General features: G+C 33.0%; 1 protein-coding gene across 6 annotated transcripts in view; it reads left to right on the top strand.

Moving 5' to 3' along the window:
• The window catches only part of LOC106459171 (homeobox protein cut-like), a 132,995-nt gene that overhangs the window by 84,909 nt on the left and 22,025 nt on the right, over positions 1-26,061 (top strand). For 4 of the 6 annotated variants that reach the window (XM_022385607.1, XM_022385604.1, XM_022385603.1 and 1 more), the window contains 6 exons: positions 8,535-8,705; positions 10,263-10,337; positions 10,658-10,764; positions 11,077-11,249; positions 18,252-18,797; positions 23,597-23,725. In XM_022385607.1, coding sequence (XP_022241315.1) covers positions 8,535-8,705; positions 10,263-10,337; positions 10,658-10,764; positions 11,077-11,249; positions 18,252-18,797; positions 23,597-23,725 — 1,201 coding nt within the window. The remainder of the gene's footprint in view (positions 1-8,534; positions 8,706-10,262; positions 10,338-10,657; positions 10,765-11,076; positions 11,250-18,251; positions 18,798-23,596; positions 23,726-26,061) is intronic. The other 2 variants (XM_022385605.1, XM_022385608.1) reach the window with 2 other exon arrangements.

Raw genomic sequence — 26,061 nt, 5'->3', positions numbered from 1 at the left:
TTTGATATTGAAGTATACGTTAATTTATAAAATTGATTGTGATGTTCCGTCTCTCGAGTCTGTCGCACGTGTCTCCAACAATGTATAAAATATCATTGTTGTTTCATTATTGTTCTAATATACTATACTTATATTATATTATTTAAAAAATCTACACCTCAAAAACTCGACACAAGAAACTATAGAAAATACAAGTCAAATTTCCGACGATACCCCAGACAACGTTTCTCCATCTTCTACCAACCAACACCCACTAGAGGATACAAATCACCAAGAAGATAATCAGTATCGTCTATCAATCAGCAATCACCCATTTGACTCACAGAAGTATCAATCGCCAAAACATCTACAGTCACAGAACAAAAATCTCCTTTCTACGGCACCAGATTAAAAATATCCTAGCTACACATGAAAATCATCAAGAAAAAGATAACATCCCATCAGCAGAAAAAGCAGCTATAAAAGAATTACGAAGGAACGACAATCTAATCTTAAAAGAACCAGACAAAGGAAAATGTTTTGTAGTTTTAACCAAAAACAGTTACCAAAGTAAAATAGAACACATTCAAGACGTTTCCACCTATACAACATTAAACAAAAATCCAACCAAGACGGTCGACGAAGAAGCCAAAAAGATACTCAAACATCTTAAAGAAGAGAGTGCTTTACCAGAAAAATTACTAACAGAATTAAAACCCTCCCATAGCCGTATATCTGAACTATGTGGAGTCCCTGAAGACCATAAACAACAGAAACCATATCCCGATTACTTGATCAACTGTTTAAACCATGTCTAAAGTATGTTCCATCACACTTAACCAATACTAAAGACCTACTAGAAAAGATACACTCTTGTACACAAAGAATATGCACTGACTCCATTTTATTTTCCTTAGACATAATTGCCTTGTACCCATACATACTTATAGAAGAAGGCAAAGATAGTATCATTAACTTCACATCTTTACCTGATCAACACACTTTTCCAGGGAACATCACATTAGACACCATCCACACAATGCTCAATTTTGTCCTACATAACAGTTATTTTAAATTTGGTGACACTTTGTACAAACAAGATAAAGGAGTAGCAATGGGTAACAGAGCAGCAGTCACATTTCCAATAATATTCAAGCATACCTTAGAAACAAAGCCCTTGACGCATATATACAACAAACAGGTTTAATACCAGATGTGTGGTACAGATACGTCGATGACATACTTGGAATCATGGAAAAGAAACACAACGGCAGTTTTACTATTTCCTAAACAACTTCCACCCCTCAGTCAAGTTCACACTAAAACTACCCAACGCAGAAGGATACTTAACGTTCTTAGACGTAACCATGAAAATCCAAGACAGACAAATACGAAGCTCCATGCATAAAAAAGAATGAAAGAAAGCGATATTTCTCCATTTCAAATCACTCCACCCAGAACGAGTCAAAAGGAGAACAATAATAGAAGAATTAAAGAGAATAAATCGAAACTGCTCCATGCCGAATGCCATTCAAACAGCACAAAATGACTTTAAAACACTGCTATTACGAAACGGATACCCTGAATATTACATCGACAATGTTTTTAAATAAAAAAAACATTAAAACCGCAGCGGACCCAAAACCAAAAAAGACTTATACGAAAACGCCAACAATGAACATTCCTTTCATGAACGATACAATCACAAACAAGATTCGTAAAGCCATTAAACAATCCCAACCGACAATCAACGTAACACAAAAACAGTTAAACGCTGAAATAACTATTTGTTCACTCTTCATTCTCACAAACAAAATGTACCAAAAAAACAATGTTACGCCAGAGAAAGCGGAGCAGGACAAATATGCCACATCAAAAACGCCGTCTACCAAATCATTTGTAATATATGTGGAGACATATATATAGGTGAAACCGGAAGACCTTTCCACACACGCATCTCAGAACACATCAATGCGCTACATACACATAACCAACACAAAACTGCTCCAGCAGAACATTTCCTACACAAACACGGATCCCCAAACACAGAAAACCAGAACCCATTTAAAGTTTGTATTTTACTAAAAAAAGAAAGATTTTAAAGAGAGAAAATATATGGAAGCTATACTCATTAACGAGAAAAATCCAAAAATGAACAGAGACAATGGATGGTACATGTAACCAAAACATCATTCACAGAACAACATATTGTATCAATACATTTTACATTTATTACTTCCAGTTTAAGACTTGCTTACTCTGGAGTATCACACAGTCTTACAATTAGTTTATAACACTGCTAGTAAATTTCGAATCCTTTCCACTTACCATTGTTTCTTTGCAACTTCTATTTTCTGTCTGTGTGTTTTCAGTTAATCATAAAACATATTTCGGTTCTCATTGTTTTTATGTTTTATTTTAGTAATATATGTCATATGTTAGTATAGCTACGTAATAACTGTATACTATATTGGAACAATAATGAAACAACAATGATATTTTATACATTGTTGGAGACACGTGCGACAGACTTGAGAGATGGAACATCACAATCAATTTTATAAATTAACATATACTTCAATATCATACAGTTTGTATGTATTAACCCTGAAGAAGCTGTAAAAGCGAAACGTTGGTAGTAATAAAAAAACAAATATATATACATCTGGAGTGTAAAGGTCGTTTATCTAAACTTTAATCACAATGTGTAAATCCCTCTAATAATGCACTACAAACTTTGAAAGAAAATAAGTTGGTTGTTGTTTCATTGTGTAGGTAGTATTCTGTGTAGGCTATTAGAGAATTGTTGTTTTCATTGTGAGAATAATATTCTGCGTGAGCTATTATATGATTCTTGTTTTCACTGTGCAGGTTGTATTCTTTCTAGGCTATTAGAGAATTGTTGTTTTCATTGTGAGAATAATATTCTGCGTGAGCTATTATATGATTGTTGTTTTCATTGTGCAGGTAGTATTCTGTGTAGGCTATTAGAGAATTGTTGTTTTCACTGTGCAGGTAGTATTCTGTGTAGGCTATTAGAGAATTGTTGTTTTCATTGTGAGAATGAAATCATATAATAGCTCACGCAGAATAGTTGTTTTCACTGTGCAGGTAGTATTCTGTGTAAGCTATTAGAGAATTGTTATTTTCATTGTGAGGGTAGTATTCTGTGCGAGTTACTATAGGGTTGTTTTCATTGTGAAAGTTTCACTGGTGTGAGTACAGTATTCTGAGTGCAAAATTGTTGTATATAACATTAATGACGAGATAATTTATTGTCTACTTAACTATGTGTGTATTTTATTGATAATGATACTTCAGTAAGTGGGGTAATTTGTGTATTATATAACGTATCGATACACACACATTTCTGGAAAATAACAAACCTGTTATAGATTTACGTCTAGCGCGCTTCGTTGTGAATAGCAAAAGGTATTTTATACCTCGGGACATCATAATCACCAACAGTACTCTGTAAATGTTAGAAGCACTACATGTAGGCTAAGTCTTCTATGAGCTTATCCTACCATTTTTTCTCGATTTCGAGGCAACATTTCTTGCTCTGCGCTGAGTCACAAATCAAGAATCATGGAGGGGAAATCCATAGTGAACTCAGTGCACTTGTTGAAACAATGTTTAAATCAACTAGCACTACATCTACCAAAAGTGATAGGATTTCGTTAAGTGCATAATTTTCTTCTATTAAGAACTGAATTTCAAAAAAACATATATAATTATGTTCCACGCAATGTTCTCTGCAAAAAATCAAGTATAGTTTTCTTTTCAATTATATCATACTGGAATTATTACTTAAACTTTGTGTTTGACACAGTTTTAACTCATGCTTTAGGTGTGTGTGCGTAGCCTTCTAATAATGCTTTGTATTATTTATTTTATTCCTTCAAATCATGTTCTACAAAATGGTAATTGAACATTTTCCTCAGATGTATTCAGTTTTATATGTGAAGTTAGGTGATTATTTTATTACCCGTGAAGAAAACGAACAAACAAGGTTCACCGCACACCTAATATAACAACTTTTTAACTCCTATATTTAAATAAATATGAATACGGAAATTGATGGTTAATGATCGTCTTGAAAGATTCCAACACTGTTACGATATATTTAACTCAATAAATAAGTTATGATGTTTTATTTTTGAGCCTTAACTTATGTTGTTACATTTGGATCTGTGAGGTTGTATGATCTGGGGAAAGAACAGAGGCAGAGCATTCGAACTGGGGCTTTATATGCTTAATACCTTGATTTAACGTCAAACACAGAAGTCCTGATTGAGGCTTCAGTGCTTGCCTTGTTTTGGCGTAAGACACTAAGCTCTGATTAAAGCTTTCCGGTTACCTTGTTTTAAAGTTAGACACAGCAGTTCTGAGCAAAACTTTCCGGTTACAAAGGTCCTGATTGAAGCTTTCCGGTTACCCTATTTTAAAGCAGGACAGAGAAGTTCTGCTTCAGTACTTGCCTTGTTCTGACATGAGACAGAAAAGAACTTATTGTATCTTCAGTGTTTTAGTTATTTTAAGTTATCATTAATCAAGCTAATTGTTGCTTCACTGTAGTTTAATGCATTTTAATTTGTTATTGTTCATGGCCATCTTAGTGTCACGTCAGAATCGCATTTCACGGATGTTGGATATACAAGACTATTAAGTTAAGATTTATTATTTAGTTTATTTAGTGATATAATATTTAATGATTATTTTGTTTTCATAACAAGAGTGTTAAAAGTTGATTATTTTTAGAGCGATATTTGTGACAAGTTTCGTTACGTAACTCGGTACGAATCGTACGTTGCGTGTGTAATTAAATTGTTGTACTGTGCTTTTGTAATATTGTTTACGTCATCTTACTCAAAGCTTCTAAGTTTTCTCGTTATGTTTAATATTGTTGTTACTAGAGGGCCAGATATTTCGAGATTTTTCTGTCGCGTGTTATAAATATCTGCAGATACAGAGAAGAAGATGTTAGTGAAAAGAAGTTAAAGTTAGTGAAAGTAAAAGTGAAGGTAGACTGTGTGATTGTCAGTTTAGCCTAAAGGGAAATATCCAAAGTGAGTTTCACAGCTTGTATTGTAACAACAGGGATAGAGAAGAAGAATTCGTCTTGTCAATTGGGTTCTAAAGTAAGTGAACCATCCTGTGTGAACTTTTGACGAAAAAGTAAATTATTTAAAGATTTAGATTCAACTGTGGTAAACAATAGCGTAACGAATTTCTGGCAATACGTTTGGCATATTCTGAATATATATTATTTTAAAACAAGTGGATTGTGTGCTGTACATTTATTGTTCACATTTATCGCCAACAAGTCACAAACACCTACTGTAAAGAATCCTAGCCCCTATACAAAAACATGACAACAGAAGTATCGCCAGCATTACTTGAACCACCCCCAAGTCTTATCGTAGCTCACAGAAGTATCGCTAGCAATGTTTGAACCACCAACAAGTCTTAACGATTAACTCACGAAAACATGCGTCTCTGGCTAGGCTTAGTAAGCATAAGTTTGGCTTCCGTTAAAAATGGTTAGTTTTATACAGTGAGGTTAAGGCGTGCTTTTAAACTGGCCAAAGGTTCAGCGTTAATGTATTATTTTGTTTTTCTGCCCGGAGCTGGTTTTCAGAAGCGTGATTATATGTTAACTTGGCATCCTTTCGTGGGTGCCACATGGGGTTTTAGGGCCGCAACTTGTACTTCCTGTATGCTATACTGAATCTTGAGATTGTACAAAGAGTATATATTAATACGCCCTGTTTGAAGTTCGTATCATTGTGTTTGTTTATACATATAGAGAGAACCTCTCGTGAATAGTCTATATTTCGTTTTATTGTGCTCCACAGGGTGTTGTGTTCCGTACATGATGCGATTGTGGCAAACAAATATCGTCATTATCCAGAAAAGCTACATGAAGGCTGGTGTGATTTATTAATGAAGATGCTACGTCAAACCCGGTATTGAACCCATGGGACTTGGGTACGATATGCCAGAGTTCATTAGAGTAGCTGATTTGAGCATGTGTCGTTACCTCGCATCAGTTGTGCACAGCACTTTCCACAGATCTTACCAAACTTATGTCAGTTAATCAATCATTCACAACAATACCGAATTTATTCGCACTCCTACAAAACACAGATGAAATCATCGTTGATTCGTCCTCCTTTAAAATGGATTTTTTATTTATTTTTCTACAATAGAAACGATTCGAAGGTTCATTTCTTGCTGTGTTGTAAAATAAAGTGAAACAATACATACTCTTAGATGAGAAAGTTTTTGTGTGATACGGTTGAAATTTGCAGTTTGCCAAAGTTGCTTTTATGTTAGCAAAACTTTTTACGCTGGCTATTGCCACGATATAACCACCCCCCTGGACGTTGATTTATAATATACAAAAATTAATATTACGTAGTATTATGTGTACTACATTTTATACTATGCATACCTCACCATTGATTCCTTGTATTGTCATTTGTTTTGTTGTTGTTGATCACAATACTGTACACATAAAATACATGCCATTTTCGAAGAAAGTTTGGTTTGTTTGGAAGTTCGCGCAAAGCTACACGAGGGCTACCTGTGCTAGCCGTCCCTAACTTAGGGAGTGAAAGATAGAGGGAAGGCAGCTAATCATCACCACCCACCGCTAACTGTTGGGTTACTCTTTTACCAACGAATAGTAGGATTGACCGTCACATTATAATGCCCCCACGGCGTTATAGGGCAAGCATATTTGGGAGGACGGGAATTCGAACCTGGGATCCGCAGATTGCGAGTCGAGCGCCCTAACCACCTGGCCATGCCAGGCCTCGAAGAAGGAAAAACAACGTAATGATAATTCTAGGGTCATTGCACTGCTTCGAATCTTTTTCCATTTTTGTTATGCACTAGAACAAGTTTAATATCGATATAGTTTGATCAGGATTATTGTGTAAAAAAATTAATTAAACCAAATAAATACAAATTCACAGAAAATATCACATTATATTGTTTCAAAAGAAGCTTTTTACCAGTGTTAAGTGTGTATATATATGTTGGTTCACTTCAAAGCAACCGTTAGATAATAAAACGAAAGATTGACCTTCATAATGTTTATTTTACCGGTTTTGTAACTTCCCTGACTACACTTCAGAAAGTTATTGGATAAAACTAAAATCACATAGAAAACTTATACTAGATATGCCTAAAAACTGTAAAATGTAAATAAAGATGAATATAAAATACACATTAAAGTATTGAACTAGTTTAATCCTCACCTTGAAGGTAGACGTGTAGCGCACTTCACTCTTCAAATGACTAACCGTCACTGACGTAATTTCTAAAATACTGAACTTCTCTTAAAAGGCTTTTTATTATATAAATTATATTTTCACGCAAAAAACATTAAACAAATTAATAAAATACTTTTCAAAAATCAGCTTTTTTATTTCTCAACACAAGTCCAAATTGAAAAAAACTCGAACAAAAAAGTCTAATTTTTCACATTTCTTTATCATAGACTAATAAACAGTTTGCTTATTACAGAATCAGTAAGGTGTTGTTTCTTTATATAAATGGATTCTTAAATGTAAAGCTTCAGTTGCTCCCATATATAAATATTATTACATAAAATACGAGAAAGCATAAACAGCCTTACTTGAATCATGGGTAAATTTAAAATTAATGTAAAGTAAGTTCAAAAATACATTTACCACTCATAGTATAAACATTTCTATAGGCATAACAAATAGGTTTATTACCTCCTTCCGATTTATATTTATATATATGGGTTGTATTCTTGAAAGGATTATTTATTTATCTCTAAACATAAAGCTTATTTTACAATCAGAAACTGTCTCTAATTTTTTATACTTTTCATGTAGACTTTAACAGAAGGGTGAGGAATAATAATAACAGGAATTATTTGATTACCATTCTAATTATTATATTTATATTACATTTAAGACCTCTATTTATTATGGCAGTTTTTAATATAACCTTAGTCCAGTAAGTCTGTTCTCTAATTAGAGACTATAAAATAAGCGTAACATTTATTTTGATATATATAGGATGATTACTGTAAAAATTGAGATGTCAGTCTCTAAACTCTCCACTGTACTTTAACAGTAATTAATATATCTTGAAAAGATAAACACTCGTTGTTTCTTTCAAGAATAAATTATATATTTGAATTTATTCCATTCGGAACTTTAAAAAATAAAAATCGAAAAGTTATTCGAAATTAGAAAACAATCATCACGAAACGTTTTAGTGTCTTGTTGTAAAAATGTCTTGTTTAAAATGTCTCGATAGATATTAAATATTTCAATTTGAAAAATAAAAATAAATAACTGGCACAGGGTTGTGAGACCTTTGGTACCCGTCGTTATTTTGTGATATCTGTTTATTAATGTTATTTTCATATTATAAACAGCTCGTGTATAATTAAATTGTTTTTGGACCCCCAAAAAATGGCACATGTAAAATTGGCTAGCCTTGTAACTGGACTGCTCATTTCTTACATGCAGTTCTACTGTAATAAATGTATCATATTTTACCGACAGAGGGTAATACTGGCAGAGAAAGACGTATCTACGGTAAAGGAACGGCTTGAAGCCATAAAAAATTCTCTTCAATTGGCTGAACAGATCCAAAAAACTCCCGATATGGAGAAAGCGGTTAAGGTGCTTAGCCGATCAACCCTGGAAGTCGAACTAGCTGCTAAAGAAAAGGAGGTAAGATAAAATGTGGCGGCATCTAGTGAGCTGGTGTTTCAAAATAGTAAGCAGTCCGTAAAATTAAATAAAAACCTTGTTAGATAATATGTATATAAGATGTCTATGGAAATTAATCTTTCAAACCGAATAGAAATGAATAATCAAATAACAAATTGTTTCCATGTAATGATAATTTAATTATTTAGTCAAAAAAAAAATTCTCGAGTTTTCTTTAAATTTGGAGTTTATGAATATATTTCTATTAAGGATACATATCTCATCATAGTAGTCGATACGATACGTATCTACAAATTGATGCCACGATAAGATACGTATCTAGATACAGAAGTTTTACCAAAGGTCTTTTCTATAATTTATTATATATATATTACTGACATTGTCTTATTTAAGTACTTCACACTTTACAGTGCTTTTTCATATTCTCAGGTTTGATCAACTAAAATGCAGCTGGCAAGAGAAGTAATACAATAAAAAGTTAATATTTGTCTATCTATTTTGTTATTGTTAACTTGTTATGTTACTTTGCATATAATATTTTTGATACAAGAAATGAAGACAACATGTAGTACTCAATACTCATCTTCTTTTATTGAATCATTGATTTGTAGCAAAAATACTTTATTATAAATTGTGATTTTTTTTCTGTACAAAAGACATATGATGTTTACTGAAAACTTGCCAAATTTCGTGAAGATACACGAATCGTATAGGACGATGTATCGATACAATCGTATCGTGGCTTCACGACATGATACTCGTGTCGTATCGCTACACTTTTAATTTATAATAACTAAAACAAACAGTATCCAATATAACATTGATCATTACATGATGAATGGGTGTTTTAGAACTTGAAGGTATGACAGTCGCTCTCATCATTCGAGTAATTATGAGTTTTGTAGCATTAATCACGTCAGGGACATCTATTACAGCGGAAATTCTTAGCAATTGCTTTATTGCGCATAGAATTTTGTGACTCCAGGCTGTTGAACTACTTAGCATGGTGAATAAGAAACACAACTGACTGTAAAATTGGTGTTTCACTTTTCAAAATGTTTAAATGAAAACATCAAACATTTACACCATACACTTCCTGTATTATCGTACTTCTTATATCTTAGTTAATTGCTGTTGCTTAATTCTAACAAAAACGAACTATATTTAACATGTTTAGTAGTCATTAGACTGGCACCCCACGTTTTTTTTATACATCACAATGAACAGAATATACCCTTAATCTGTATACTTTGTTCAAGGTGAATTGAAAGAAAACGCTTGGTTATCAGTTTTTGTAAAGTGATTTATCTACCATTTGTATCCTACATTTTTAGTATTATAATAATTGCTTTTATGTATGTGTGATTGATATACGTGTCATATTGTGATGCATGGTTAGATTTATTACTGTCCATCTGGCCATATTCACGTGTATTTGAACTGGGAATTACTTACTGCATATAATTAATGCCATCTGTTGTTTTTGTTATTATGAATTGTTCAAGCATAATGAAAACGTAAGGTTTATATTTTGATTATGATTGTGTATCGTCTTAGATTTCCCAGCTAGCTGATGATATACAGAGTCTACAATCCACAGTCAACAACTTGAAACAGACAAGTGCCTCCCAGGTAAGAAGTTTCCTTAAAAAATTAAAATATACATCATCAGTCATGTGATTAATGTTCAGTTCTGTGGAAACGTTTTTTGTAAAATCAGACAATAAGGTAAACACTTCTAAAGTTTTTAATATTCCAAATCACCGTAAATTATAATCAAGAAAAGTATGTATTACTTGAAAAATAATTTTTAAAAAGTAACAATTAAAACAATATTTGTGCCATGCCGCATTTTCAAAATGTGGGATTAAAAAAAGAGGAAATATTATGAATAATAAATAACCTGTTTTAAAAAACATTGACTAGTATTTTGTGGTTGACATTATTGGCAGATTTCTCATCTGCAAGAAAGATTAGTTGAAAAAAATAGGATCATCCACGAATTGGAAGAAAAACTTACTAATCAGAAAGATTATGATGAGATCAAGAAAGAACTAAGGTAATGAAAATTGTTTGATTTCTTTATATCAAGGCAATTAGCCTAAGGGTTATATATATATTACAAAATATATAGGAGGATTCTTGATTATGTGTATATATATATTAAGTTCACTAATTCTTATAACTATAGAATTTTTTGGTACTTAGAACATTTGACATTTGGGGATTTAACAGCTGCCAGTTTTCTTTAAGAAACTGTAGAAGTTGGAATTACCGTAGATGTTCATGGTTAAAGTTTCATACTCTGATGCAGTGATATAGCAAATAATAGTAAGAACTTCTCAGCTCAAACTAAGGTTTGTTGAAACAGCATCCTGAAATCATTGGAGTTTCCTAACCACGTGAGCGCTGAAGAAGACCACGACTCCATCGCCTCGGAACCAGAATCTATCTCTAAGTCCACTGACGTTCATGTTATGGAACAGAAGAAAATATCGCAGCCCAAAGCCACCCTACTGAAAGTGACTAATCCTGAGTTGTCAGGTAAAACAAAAATATTAGGTTTTGTTTCTCACAATAAGGCAGTTTTAATATATTGAATAGGAATTTGTGTTACATAAAAAAGTAATGTTCCTATCCAAAGGATCAAAATAATTTTCGAACACAATATCAGCCAAAATTCACGTATGCTTGTGTTTTGTTGTTTTACGTGTTCTTTGAGACCTAACTATGTAAAATAATGTGTTTGTCCAGACGTAATTTCTAAAGACAGGTTCTGGATGTAGATTTCGTCACTTTACCTAGTCGGACTTGATTAAAAATATTATTTTGTTTTGTTTTTTACCAGACGAACAGTTACACAAAGAGCTATCGGAATTGTGGTCATTGCGAATATCGAATCTCGATTTTTAGTCTTGTAAGTCCTCAAACTTAGAGCTAAGCCAATGGGGGCATCCAGAAAATGTTTTTTTATTAAGGAAGTAGATACAGAAGGGGTTATCTGTGTTGTGCCCATCAAACAAACAAACCTAATTTTTAAGGTTATAAAGCTTCGGACTTAACGGTGAGCCACCGGTAGGGAACCATGAAAACGAAAATCTCGCTCTTGTTTTAATGTACATATCATCTACGGTTATGAGCCTATATCAGTATCTTAAAGAAAGTCCAAATAATAAATATTAGTTTTAAAGCTGTGTTTGGCTTTGTTTATTTTGTTGACTGTTTTAAATTAAAATCTGATATAAAAGAAATTGTTACTCTAATGTAATATGAAGGATAATTTAGTTTTTTATTGTTCTGGATTTAATCGCGTCTTACTGTATTTTTCCACCCTTGTTTTTACCATACAGCTCAGAAAATATAGATGGAATTAAAATTATTTTCACAATTATTGGGATGCATTATTACATAAATTATCGATCAAGTCCTTAAAAAGTTTAAGCAAGTCAACAATAAAATGCAAATATGGCAGAAAAAGTAGAAATATAATGTAGAGTGTGTAAAAACAAAATGCATGTATCAGTTAACAAATGAAAGTATGATTAATGCTTTATATGTATAATATATATTCACCCCCACCCCCTCCCTCACTTCCGATGGCTCAGCGGTAAGTATGAGGGCGTATAATGCTAAACACCGGGGATTGGTATCTGCGATAGGCACACTACAGATAATTCATTGTGTAACTTTGTACATAAATACAAAACAACCATGTTTTCAAGCTGTTCCCAATCCCTTTTTAAAAATATTTCGAATACAATTTCAGCAATCGTCTTCAGATGTTTGTATGTTTACCAACTGACAATCAATAAGAATATTCTAACGCTAAGAACAAATGAAATATCAATCATGTAACAATGACTATTACTGTGGTATTTTCAAATGGACATTTATTTTCACAAGTATCAAATAGTTACACCTTCTCATAACAACAGCTTTGTTCGGGAAATAATGAATATAATCTGTGTTTGATAAATTAACTAAGTTTTCCTATTGTGTGTATAATAATGAGACTGACAAGTTTAACAAAATGAACGTAATTTTTACTATGAAACATAAAAAAGAAAACGCAGCTTACATACTTCAGCACACAAAAAGACAGTCGGGATAGACTTCTGTCGAACTAAACACGCTAATCGTAAAATAGTCTTTGCTTGAAGAACTCCAAGTACAACTGAACTAAAAACGCACGCTTCAATTCTACAGGTAAACTTGGTTTCTTTGTCCAGTTGACAGCGTTACCTCGTTATCCTTGTTCCTTCACAGCATTGGTCGGCTGTAACATAAAGACATTCTCAATTCTGCCAACAAAAGATATCACAGGTGATAATACTTTCAACACGTTTTACTGCAGTATCCCTTCCGGCAGAATATACATTATCTACTATAGAGAACCAAGAAAAAAGCAATTAGAACAAGACAACCTCAGCAACTTTCTGGACCACATGTCTGCATACAAACTAAATAAAGAAAAAATAAATAAATGTCAATGTTACTAAAGCAGGTATAAAATACATGATATGCTTGTATATTACATTATTATAACAATTATAATATTTATAACAAGAATAATAACTGTAACCGAAATCTTGTGGGCAAAAAGAAATTGAAAATGACGCTTTAGTTATATATATGTTTACTTATTTTGTTTTTATTCCATTTTCAAACATTTGTAACTACTGAAATACAATTTTTGTCTAATGAGTTAAGATACTTGTTATCTTTTGTTTTGTATTCGCCATATTTGTAAATGTAAACATTTTTGTTTGGTTCCAAGCAGTCTTTTATTTTCACAGTAACGTTTGAAGAATAGAATGTGATCTATTTTCAAATTATCATGCTATTAATAGCTTCACTTTTGGTACCATATCTGATACATAGACATCATATCATTTCTAAATGTACGTTCAAGAGGTCTAGTAAATTAACAATAAGAAGCGTTAATACACTTACTTTATTAAGAAGCCTGCAACATGGGGATTAGTAATTTACTGCAAAACATCGAAATATTTGACATATCTAGGGGTAAAAAACTGTAGCAGACCAAAGTTTCATAGTTACACTTTGTCTACTAAATATCATCAGTAAAAAAAGAAAGCAAGCACATTAATAGTCTAATGTTCCGATAACCATTGGTTGACTGCCCTTATTGTTATATAAAAACTACATATTATACTTTCTTGTGGGTTACAGATCCTCCAGCCTGTGAATCTTACCATAGCCGGAAGAGGCCCAAGCAGTTGGAGATGATACAAAAACGTTCTGTAAAACGAAGTGTAAAAAACAAAAACAAAAATGTTTAAACAAAAAAGACAGTAGAATAATAAAAGTTCAATAATTACACTCATTCTCATCGATAGTAAACGCGGTTACATTCCTTGATCAATATGACGGATATCTTGCGCTGTCGTACTTGGCACTTTGATCTACTACAGCTTCATATATGTCAAATATTTCAAAGTTTTTCAGCAAATTAGATTGTTTTAAAGCTAATATGCTCTTGTGTCGCTTACATTTTACCAAAATAAGTGTCTTTACGCTTCTGTCGCTACTGGAAATCACCTAGTGGCAAGCTTTCTCTCTTGTTTTTTTTTGGTTCAGATTGATGATGTTCGTAAGAACGTTCCTTGACATTGCTATAATTTTATCAAAATTGTCTTACTTCAATACTCGTCAAAAATATATCAATGGGTTGATGTTAACAGGACTATTACCAATATCTCTCTTATATGACCACATTTAATTTCAATTTAATATAGGAATACACATTACAATCCTTTTTCCACTACCTGTATTAAATACCGAAAAACATATTTTATTTTATTTTAGCACTCCAGTCAATACCCAGATAAGTATAGACAAATTAGGTAGTATATAAAAAATGTATGTAAAATTACAACCAAAATTTATAACAATAAACAAGGTCCATAACCGATTAACATTTAGTTTTTATAAAACTGTTCTTCAATAATTACACTCAAAGGAGTTTCTGCCTTTTTGGTATTATCTCATTATACTTCAAACATAACTCAAATTTTTAGCATCAACCTTAACGGCTTCATCCATCAGCAATTTAACATAAGTCATTACCTAAACCTCTGAAAACATTAAAAACAACATCCATACCTTAATGATCAATTGTTCTTTCCAAAGACAGCGACTCGATTCACGTAATAATATGAATGTCTCTCTGCTCAGGTAAGTTCCCCACACTTTTCGCTACGTTCACTTTGATAAGGAAGAACACTCCTTGTCAGTACTACCATAAATAACTTATAGAACCGGAAGTAATCCAAGTTCCAGTTCCAAAATGTTTGGCACCTGGTGTAATTAGCCTTAACTTCCCATTATTTACGGCTAATGGCAACGAAACATCCGCCGTAATAACTTCACTGAATTCTCCAACATATGTTTTCATTTTATGCCATAAGTGCCTTTCGGTAACATTCTCCTTAAGCCTATTACTTGCCTTTCGTTTTGTATTTTATTACACTGTCAGTGTTGCCAGATTTTCGCCAGAAAAAAGTCACCCAATTTCAGTTCTCGTCAGGCAATGTAATATATGTATATATACACATAACCTTTCTTAATTTTAACTCAGTATTTTTTATACTAGTTCCCTAGTATTATTAACAGGAGCTCAGTTGCATATTTAACATTATGTTAACAAAATCACCACTAGACTAATACAAAATAATTTGTCACTCATACTTAGAAAGGGGTCATTACTTAGAGAAAGGTGGCATGGTGCAAATAACTAGGATGCCCGGATGGATGCATCCTGCCTAGAGTGAAAATAATACTACCATTGACTTGATATATATATAGAAAATAAACTTGTTGTCATTATTCCACACATTAAACGAAACTCCAGAGTTGAAATTTCACGAAATAAGTTTTATTTCTTTAATTTTATATACAAAAGTTTTACAAAATCGCTAATTTTGATTTCAGCGCATTCCAAACGGAAATATCAGTATTTGTGAATATCCAGGATATTTTCTGAGTATAATACGGTACTCATAACACTTAGGAGGAAAGTCGAAATAGTTTTGAACAAATTTGAAGCTTTTAACTTCAGTACAAGAATAGTTTTATCGATTTTTGTTCTAGTCACTGTTTCTCCACCTCGTGGTGTAATGTAATTGCTTATATACCACCTTTGAGACGTCATAGGCTAATGATTTAAACTCGTAATGAAAGCTTTTTTTTCTGTATTTTTAGCTATATAAGTTAATACGGCTTCTAGTCTAGTGGAGCATCGCATAGAGATCAGAGCAAAGTGATAAAAGCGTAGCCTCGTGATATGTTACAAGAAAAACATGTATGTGAATAACTTCCTCTACAATTACAGTTCTGAATTTTTATAAATGTGCTTTATCATTTTATGTCAACAAAAACTTCAGATTTTCATATAAAATAATGTATAATAATATACTCAATTTGTAGTATGATATATTATTTTGTATGTAGAAAAAGACGAGGTAAACTTAGTTCATATTACACTCGGTCGTGTGAAACTTCGATTTGCTTATAACTGTGGTATGGTAATAAAGTTATTTTTATTGTACGTTTGTAAAATATTTTCAAATTCACAAAGCTTCAAATTCATACAAACATTACATATAAAAAATATTTTGTTTGCAGAAGTTACATAATCTGTAGAAAGCTCATCCCATGTTTCAAAGTATTTCGTCCAGTAGTTCTTTTTAAATGCAATAAATTAAACCACACAACAGGTTTAAAGTATCAAATAACCACGTTACTAACAGAATACGATACAAATTAATTAACCACAATAAACGTTTTACAAAACATCAACAATCAATAACTAAGTGGTATGTAGCCAAGACTTTGTAATGAAATATACCAGTGTCCGAGCTCAAACACAAGTACAATTTTTTTAAACAAGCAACATTGTTAATATTGGCTCACACCAAATAATGACGAAATATGAAAAAAGAATGAGAAGAAATAATATAATTCGTTAGATTATACAAAATAACAGAAGTAGACACTTCTCAAAAACAACGTTAAATCACAAGTGAATCTCAAACGGGTATTCACAATAATATATTTCTTTTATTCATCTATTATGTATCACAACTGTCTTGTCTAACTCATCTCGACATTCTCGCTTAAACTTCAGATTGTAAGTTTTTTATTTCATTGTTAGACACAACAAATCACGTTACTAACAATTTAGCATTTGTTTTACATAATCATATATTAGTATCCATCCGTCACATTCCCCCTAGTGGCTCAGCAGTGAGTCTGAATAGTTCGTAACGCTAAAATCCGGGCACAGTATAGATAGCCCATTGTAGCTTTACGCAAAACAAAGAAACAAATCAACCATCCACACAACATTGCTAGGAGAACCTCGTGTTGGCGTTTTAGCGAAAAGCTATTCAAAGGGCTACCTGCACTTTGTCCACCACGGAGAATCCAACCCTGGATATGAGCGTTGTAAATCAGTAAACTAACCCGTGTGGGGGACAACCTACACAAATAATATTCACTAGGAGACAGGTGAGCTAACGTATATTCAAGTCTCTCCGATTTCGTCGTGTAGTACCTATTGAATAAGTTTTGTCAAAATATATTCATCCAGTCTTCAGATATGTTCACAAGATTGGAGATTTTTTTTTACTTGACCTTCAAAAGATAACCGGGTCCATAACTTTATATGTAGTACCTGTTGTATAAGTTTGTTCAATATCGATTCGTCTTGTAACGAAATATCATATCCATAAAGTTGCGGAAGATTTTTTTTATGTGCAAGTGACCTTGACCTTTGACCCATCAACTTCCAAATATAATCAATTTTAAGAAATCTTGTTCACCAGTTCGGGACGGGCAGACAGAGGCAAACCAGTATGCTGTTCTTTGCTTCACAGTGATGGTGTAAAATTACACAAAATATAAATTATTATCTCACAAGGTGTGTCTAATTAAGGTATAATCTATAAGTTTTAGTTTTGATGTCGTTGTGAACTGACTTTTATAAAGAAAACAATGTGGATTCTTTACTACTTCTATTGGAATGAACTTTATCAAGAACTTCTATTCCCGATAAATCAGACTTGTTTCTTTTCGCCCTCTAGTGGCTCAGCGGCATGTCTGTGGACTTACAACGATAAAAAACCGAGTTTCGATACTCATGGTTGACAGGGCACAAAAAGCTCATTGTGTAGCTTTGGAAACATTTAAAAGTAGCACAATTTATTGCCCAATGCCAAAAATCGTTCAATCTGGCAACACTGCACACTGTGTACATAAACTGATGACAACTCAAAAAATCTTGACAGGCACTAGCCTGTATCATTGGTATCCCTGCCTACATCGGTATTGCTTTATAACTCCCATTCCCGATTTATCTAATACTCACGTACATGATGCATTGAACTAAGCTACAAGGGAACATCACTAAAACACGCCGAAAGTTATAAATTCTTTACAATACATTTTTAGTTTCTGGTAAAAAACACAAATTTTTGACCCATTATTCTTAACTACTAAGCACTTTTTGCACCTTTCTTGCAGGTACTCTCTCTCCTCTGGAAAATACCCTTCCACCTCCACTTCAAACTGTAGAGACTTTTGGCTCACTTTTAGGTAAAGAAATCGTATCCACTTATACCAATATATTAAAAAAAGAAGATCACGGTAGTTCCTCACCTGTGACAACCTCATCCACAGATGGGTGTCTCCCAATCACACACCCACCTCAGAATGGAACCAAATCGAGTGAACTTCCCAAATCTAAAGGTTTTTCTTGTGATCACGTGACTTTAGACAAACTCCAAGAGTGCCTGAGTCAATGTATGGAAAAATATGCAAATGAAACACTGAACACATTAAACATTTCTCGGTGCGTGCGGGAGCTATTGAGTATGCATAATATTGGACAACGCCTTTTTGCCAAGTTTGTGCTTGGTCTTTCGCAAGGTACTGTAAGTGAACTGCTTTCCAAACCAAAACCTTGGGAGAAACTGACCGAAAAAGGAAAAGATTCGTTCAGAAAAATGCATGCGTGGGCTTCAGATGACAATTGCATTTATATGTTAAAAGCCTTGGTGCCTAAAAAAGGTAAGCTCCAAAATCTCATATTAGTCTCTCCATTTTTAAGCTACTTATATATAAGTATTCTAACTTAATCATAATTGGAATAACCCTTTTAGTGGGCCAAACAAAAAATTAAAAGACGCATTTAATTTTGTCTTGCCCCAAAAAACAAACCAATAAGCAAACAATAGCTTTATAACTTTAGTCAGGAGCTACGTTAAAAGGGGATCTTGCTGGGGCTAAAACTACCTCAAAATTACCTTAGCTTCCCCCTGTAGCCCGTGCACCTTAGCGACACATAATGAGCAGTAATTACTGTTAAAGCTGTTTCATTTTCTAAATACTACAGTGTATGCCTTAATTTTTATCTAGCCCGTCTCAGCCCCTTTCTCCACACCGGGAAGAGGCCGACACTATCCCTATGGGGTGTGATGTAACTCTCACGTAACATAAGAACGTTTATTAATTTTTTAATTACCAGAATCGCAATTCTAAAATTTGTACCAGAGACAAGCTATGTTCTATTGAGTGACACCATTCCCACCATTGTGCTGTAATGTACAGGGGTGTAGTCGGGCGGGGGGATCGAATGACCACCTCAATACTATAAAAAAAGTTTTATAGGTCCACTATATTCTAATTTTTTAAAAAATAAACACTTTACTTTCATGTAGATCACTTCTTTATGTATAAGAAAAGGTTCACATATTTTTGGAAAAAGACCCCCTCCCTCAATCTTTAGTGCTGGCTACGCCCCTGATGTAAAAAGTAACCTTAACAAGAATGTTTTCAAAATCTTGAAATGTTTTCAACTACTTGTATCCTAGAAATAGCTGTTCTTTTCCTGTTGCACCTGTACCATTAGGGGAAGTGACAAAACATCTCACCAGTGGTGTAGTACTAACTTTTATAGTGCCAAAATTTGTCAGACGTGTGACGTCACTATCAGGGTAAAAATCATATTTTCAAAAGCTAATTTTTATTTTTGTCTATTTTTCAGCAAATTATTTGAGACAACTTACATAAGTACCAAATGAAATACGCGTAAATACGAGAGAAAATATGCAACTCAACTTTCTTTAAATTATTAAGCAGCAAAGAAAAAAATCATCAAATGGGTACTAAATTAAAATTACTAGCATTAAAACAAGTTTTGAAATTGCATATCCTATTTTAATTCATTATATTTCTAGCTGCGACCTCCAGTGGCACAGCGGCATGTCTGCGTACTTACAACGCTAGAAACCGGGTTTCGGTACCCGTGGTGGGCAGGGCACAGAAAGCCTATTGTGTAGCTTTATGCTTAACTTCAAAACAAACAAACAAACTTTCTAGCTGCACTACAGTATTAACAAACTTGACTTTTATAATGCCTTGCATGTCTCCTATCCTGGCAACACGAATAGCTAAAAAAAGCGACCTTCATTGTATATTATGTAAATGATATGTTTTTTAAATTGTGTACCTTTTAAATACACAATATAGACTGTTCTCTGACACTATGAATGTTTGGGTACGAAAGACACTTAATTTCAGGCGTAAATTGAATACCTTATATATATATATATATATATATATTTAGTTTTTGAATTGTCAGAATTAGCTCCAATTTCAGTTGCTGGAGCTGTGCTCCGAAGCACTTTGGTAGCACACAACCCTGTATCCTACTGTGTAAACAAATTAGCAAGTAATTGTTAGTTGAAGTTAAGTATATTAGGTACCTTATTAAACAATATTTAAAAAAAATGTTACTATCATTAAACTCAAGTGACGATAATACTGGGTACTTTTTTACCAGTGTATTTGTGTATGTCCAGCATTTATATCCTTATCATAGTCCAGTGGATTTTTGTTAAAAACTGTACCTTTAGCGATAAAAACATGAAATTTGACACTCATTTATGGTAGACCCTAATAAAGATTTTTGGCTATAGGGCTTTTGCAGTTTTGTCCTATGACAGACATAGCGACCATATTAAACAGATGACCACTATTGGTTAGTAGCAAAATTATGTGTATCAAGTGTTTGGGTTGCAAACTTCAAATATTAGTGTTATATCAAGTTTTAATCATTTTGAAATGCCAATAAGTTGTCAAATAATCTAAAAATACGTGACTTATGTAAACTAGAGTGTCATTGACATGCTATTGACAAATGACTCTGTTATACATGAGTACAACAAAACGTTCCAATATCATCAGCCACTCATTCAGAGACGTCTAGCAGCTAAATTGCAGAATGTTGGTGTGACTTCGTCAAAATACTTACGGGTATCCCAAGTTGACTTTTTAACCCCTGCCTCCAAAGGATGACACCCAGTGAGGAAGGCAGAGATAGACACTTGTCAGAACTCAATGTTCTAGCCATCTCATGAGCTGCTAAGGATCTGTAGATCCTCCCCGTGGCAAGGGCAACTCACAGCTCAGTGATGGTGAAGTGATGGACTGATATCATTGCTAGAATTACCATATTAGTGACATTTGTGCATATCAACACCTTACTAAATCATTGCTTCACATAATCTTGCACATATAACAAGAAGCATGTGTCTATCTCCTCATGTGTGCATGGATTAAGGCCAATGACTTCTCTGGGCTGATCATAGAGTACGCTTTTGTGATCTATGCTGGTGTCTTCATTATTGGTTTCAAGCATTGCTGCTTTGGTACTCAGGAAGGAGAGCAGCTCTTTCTTGTTTCATTCAAGTCAGGAAAGTAATTAAGAACTCGATTTTTTTCACTCTAGTGGAATGCACATACAAAATCATGTCAGTCCCAAACTATTCCAGCCTAGCATGGTATAGATTTGCCAGACTGTTCAGTTTGAAATCTAGTGCAACTTAACTGTGTATGCAGACTTCTTCATTAAAGGACATCAATTTGGCAAATGCTGTACTATGATTAATACTGCTAGCATCTTGTTCTTTATATATGTATTTGTGTCTATTACTTCAATGTAGAGAAAGACTAAACACTGAACATGGTATTTAGCCTATTGTGTTATCAGGTATGGGTATCTGACATGGGTGTTAAATTCAAGTGTTGAAGCTGTGTACAGAACTTCCCCAGCCGCATGTCCATCACAAAAGAAACATGTTTTAGTTCTAGGGGCAGTGCATTCCAAGCTTTGACAGGCATATGTCTTGAAGACATCTGTATTTTATTAATGAGGTGTTTTCCTTTGCTTGCTGAAGTTTTGTTTTGTTGAACTTCAGGCTACAAGAGTTACTCCAATTGGCAGTGTGATGTTAGAAAGGTGTCTCTATGTCCTTGCCATCATTTAATCATGATATATTTATTGTGCTTGGCAAGCAATCAATGTTTAGAAGCCAATGAGGTTTTCAGGAAGGGTATTGTAACCTGTTCCATTTGTGCACACTTTGAAACAATTAGACAGTGAGGTGCATCGTATGTGTCCTGCTGACACAGAACACATTTGGCCCAATGTATCACACACTGTATATCTGAGATACTAAACTTTTCATGTTGTACTATCTGATATACTTTGACCATCTTCATTCAGTCAGTAAGACTGGGATGTCATATGAAAGCAGACAAAAAGAAAATATAGTTAGAAGACAGTAACGCTGACATCAAACATATTTTATCATTATTTATACGGTGAGCAGTTTGATATTTGCACATTAAAATCCACATATGGCAAACTTGATACACCCAAAGTGGCAAGCAGTGTGAGTGATTGGTTACTGAAACAGAAATATTGAAAACTGAATCTGTAACATTCACCAAAGGCAATACAAATATGTCATACACAGAAACTCAAACCATTCATTAATGTCCATTTTGTAAAATGATTGCCATGGCCATCTTTGAACAAATCTATAACCAGAAACCTTTATTAAGGCATGCCCTAACTATTTACCAAATGTCATGCTTTTATCATCAGACACACAATTCTTTCATATTTTTCACATATCTGTTGGATATCAGTATATCATATTCAACTGATGTCAGTTTCTAAAGAATTGTATTTGATTGAAAACACAAGAATAAAATATATATTAGTCTAAGAGATAAATTACAGTTCGGGTTGGTGATATATGTATGTTACTTTTATTCTATGAATTTTATGTCAACTTTTAGTTTGTGCCAGTTTAATTGGTACTATATTTTTATTTGAGCTTTGGAACATAAAGTGACCAAGAAAATTTATATTGTAGATATCAACACCTATTAGCAATACTGACCACTAAGTTATCAATAGTGTGATTTGTATGTGTATGTACTTTTCTAATGTTTCTACAAACATCAAATGTGTCTCTTGGCTAATTCTAACATTTTATACTGCTATAAACTAAATGCACCCAATACATTGAAGAGATTCATCAATAATTATAGTTAGCGTAACTTATTATATTACATCATATGCAAACTAACAGGAAATATAAATATATCAAACTCTGTTCCATATAATTATTTCTACAAATGCCCTGTAAAAATAGTCTGAGTCTTTTCTGTATTCCTCTTATAAAGCTGCAGCTCAAGCGCTAAACATTTGCAGCAGAAAAACCTTTATTCATGGTGTAAACTGTGAGAAATTTGTTTTTTTCATGCATATCAGTTTAGTAAAATTGTTTCTAACACCAGAGCCCCTCTTTATCATTAAAAAGTTCTCCTGTTTGAGCTAGGGAATATACTGGTCATTGTCGAATGACAAGTGTGTAAAATAGTTACAGTTCACCCTTTTACATTTGAATATTCAATTATAATTGTAAAAACGAGAACCTCATTAGATAGATGGAAAACTTTCAGATACCTGAAATAGTAAATCATTGATGAAGCCAGGGTTTCTGTTTATTTAGGATTGCTGACAGGAAAACTAAGTCATGGTAAAGCTATTTCTACTTCTTTGGCTGCTAAGCCAACAAGTAAAGAATACACCAACAATAAAAATCTCAGAAGCAAGTGCCAGGATGTTACACAACCTCAAAGTATGTAGTTGAAGGATTTCTTCAGTTTTTTTCTTGTATAACATTGTCATACTGACCCCATTTCTATTGGATGGCATTGCATTTTACCAGTAACTTTCGTATATCATTTCAATTTATTCTCCAAAACATTTTATCTACTTCAAATTAAAAATTATTTTTTACATGATCTTTAATTCACTACACCTGACACATCAGGTGAACTAAATACTTGGCATACAATTATCTAGATCCAGCGGGCACCTGGAAATCCTAGATTTAATGTTGGCAACCATTAATCATTGTAAAGCAATATAGTATGCAAATATTACTTACCTTACTCTCCTACAGTTTGTATTTTATGTCACAAATTTTTTGAATTTTTCTAAGTTTGTATTAAAACATCTTAAATCCAGTTAAGGTCATGTGTTAAATTCAGCCTGGGTATTATTTTTTGTAACTTGACTAATCGAGGAAATTATCTACTGTTTCATGGGATAGATCCATTTTATCTTACCTTACCTTGTATATTGGGGATACCTTATAATTGTGACATGAAAGATATATTCGTGGTATCTGTTTTCTGGTTGGTTAGCTACAGAGAGCTGTGAATGCAGTTATGGAACTTTCAAATATGTCTAACTTCTGAGGGGAAAATATTCATTTCTGATTTTTGAGAAAGCCAGAACTTGCAGTGAAGTCCTGTTGTTGTATCATTGTTACAACTAGTGCCTTCTGATTGTTTGAATTATCCTTATTAAACATTAGAGACTAATCATCAAAGTGAAGGAGTATTTACACTGTGATGACAAGCCTATAATATTCAGTCATTCTTTGGTTAATTAATCATTTATTTTTGCTTGAACTTCACCAATACATATCATTACACTTGTTCTTATTCATACTAGGTCCTTGGATCTTTAGTTGCTGTAGAGATCAGGTAACTGTGTGTTAGGCACAATCTTGAAATTATCAAAGTATAAAAACATGGGGCCAATATTTTTACCTTTTGTAGCTAATCATTAAAATACAACAAGTGCTGCTATTTCACTAATGACTACTAAGCCTGATTGGCATTTGATTACATTGAATGGAATTATTATATTTAAATTTGTTATTAGTTTTATTACAAACAGTTGAAAAGTTTATTTTTTAATTCTTTTTTAATGATGTTTATGATTACTGAAGTTTACAAATGATCATTTGTACAAGATAAGTTTAAAGAAGTTATTCAAAATGTGTTTATAGATTTTTCTTATACCATTTAAAAATGATGTGATATAAATTTTGATAACAATAGACATTATTTATTTCCCAATGCTTTAAAACTTTAAATAAGTTTATTTAACTTAATAGATAGAAATATATTTGAAATACAGGGTTACAGGCTATTTAATAGGGATAGAGTATTAAAAGGGGGAGGAGAAATGGCTTTATATGTAAAATGTGAGTTACATCCTGTTGAAGTTGAGAATAGCAAAGAGATTGAATCCATTTGGGTTTCTATTAATAGATATAAAAGGAAAATGCTTTTAGTGAGAATTTGTTACAGACAACCAAATGATACTGATTGATGAAATTAGTGAAAAACTTTAAAATGAGATTAAGATTTCAGCTGTTAATGAAGTCATAATTATGGGTGATTTTAATTTCAGGCATATAGATTGGGAAATTCTAGAATCAAACCATGAAGGAGAAAGGTTTTTGGAAAATGTTCAAGATGGGTTTCTTCACCAGTTAGTCAAGGAACCAACTAGAAACAATGCTATTTTAGACTTATTGTTAACTTCAAATACAGAAATGATTGAGAGGGTGGAAATTGGGGAACATCTGGGTACAAGTGATCATTGCTCTATTAGGTTCAATGTTTTGCTGCATACGGAGTTAAGGAATAATGATAGTTTGGTTACAAATTCCAAAAAAAGCAAATTTGAAGGGATGCAACAAGAGTTATCTGTCGTGAATTGGGCAGCTGAGTTATTTGGAGACACTGATCAGATGTGGAAAATTTTTTAAAATATATTTTTAAATATTCAATGTAAACATATTCCTAATCGAAAGAAAAGGGGTAGCTACAAGTGAAAAACCAGGTTGGCTCACAAAGAGTTTAAGAAATAAAATTGAAGAAAAGCATAATAAATTTCAGAAATTTAAATTGACTGGTATGACAGGAGACTTAGAAGATTATAGAAGATCAAAAAATTGGTGAAACAGGAAATTAGGACATCAAAAAGGATGTATGAAAAAAGTTGGCTGAAAATGTAAAAAGTAATAGTAAGGATTTCTTTGAATACACTAAGGGGAAAAAAATGTTAGGATAGGGATAGGACCCTTGAGGGATGATAAAGGAAGGCTAGTAT

The sequence above is a fragment of the Limulus polyphemus genome, unplaced genomic scaffold (assembly GCF_000517525.1).
Source record: "Limulus polyphemus unplaced genomic scaffold, Limulus_polyphemus-2.1.2 Scaffold571, whole genome shotgun sequence".
Lineage (NCBI taxonomy): Eukaryota > Metazoa > Arthropoda > Merostomata > Xiphosura > Limulidae > Limulus > Limulus polyphemus.
Note: the sequence above shows the minus strand (reverse complement) of the source record. Positions and strands in the feature narration are given on the sequence as shown.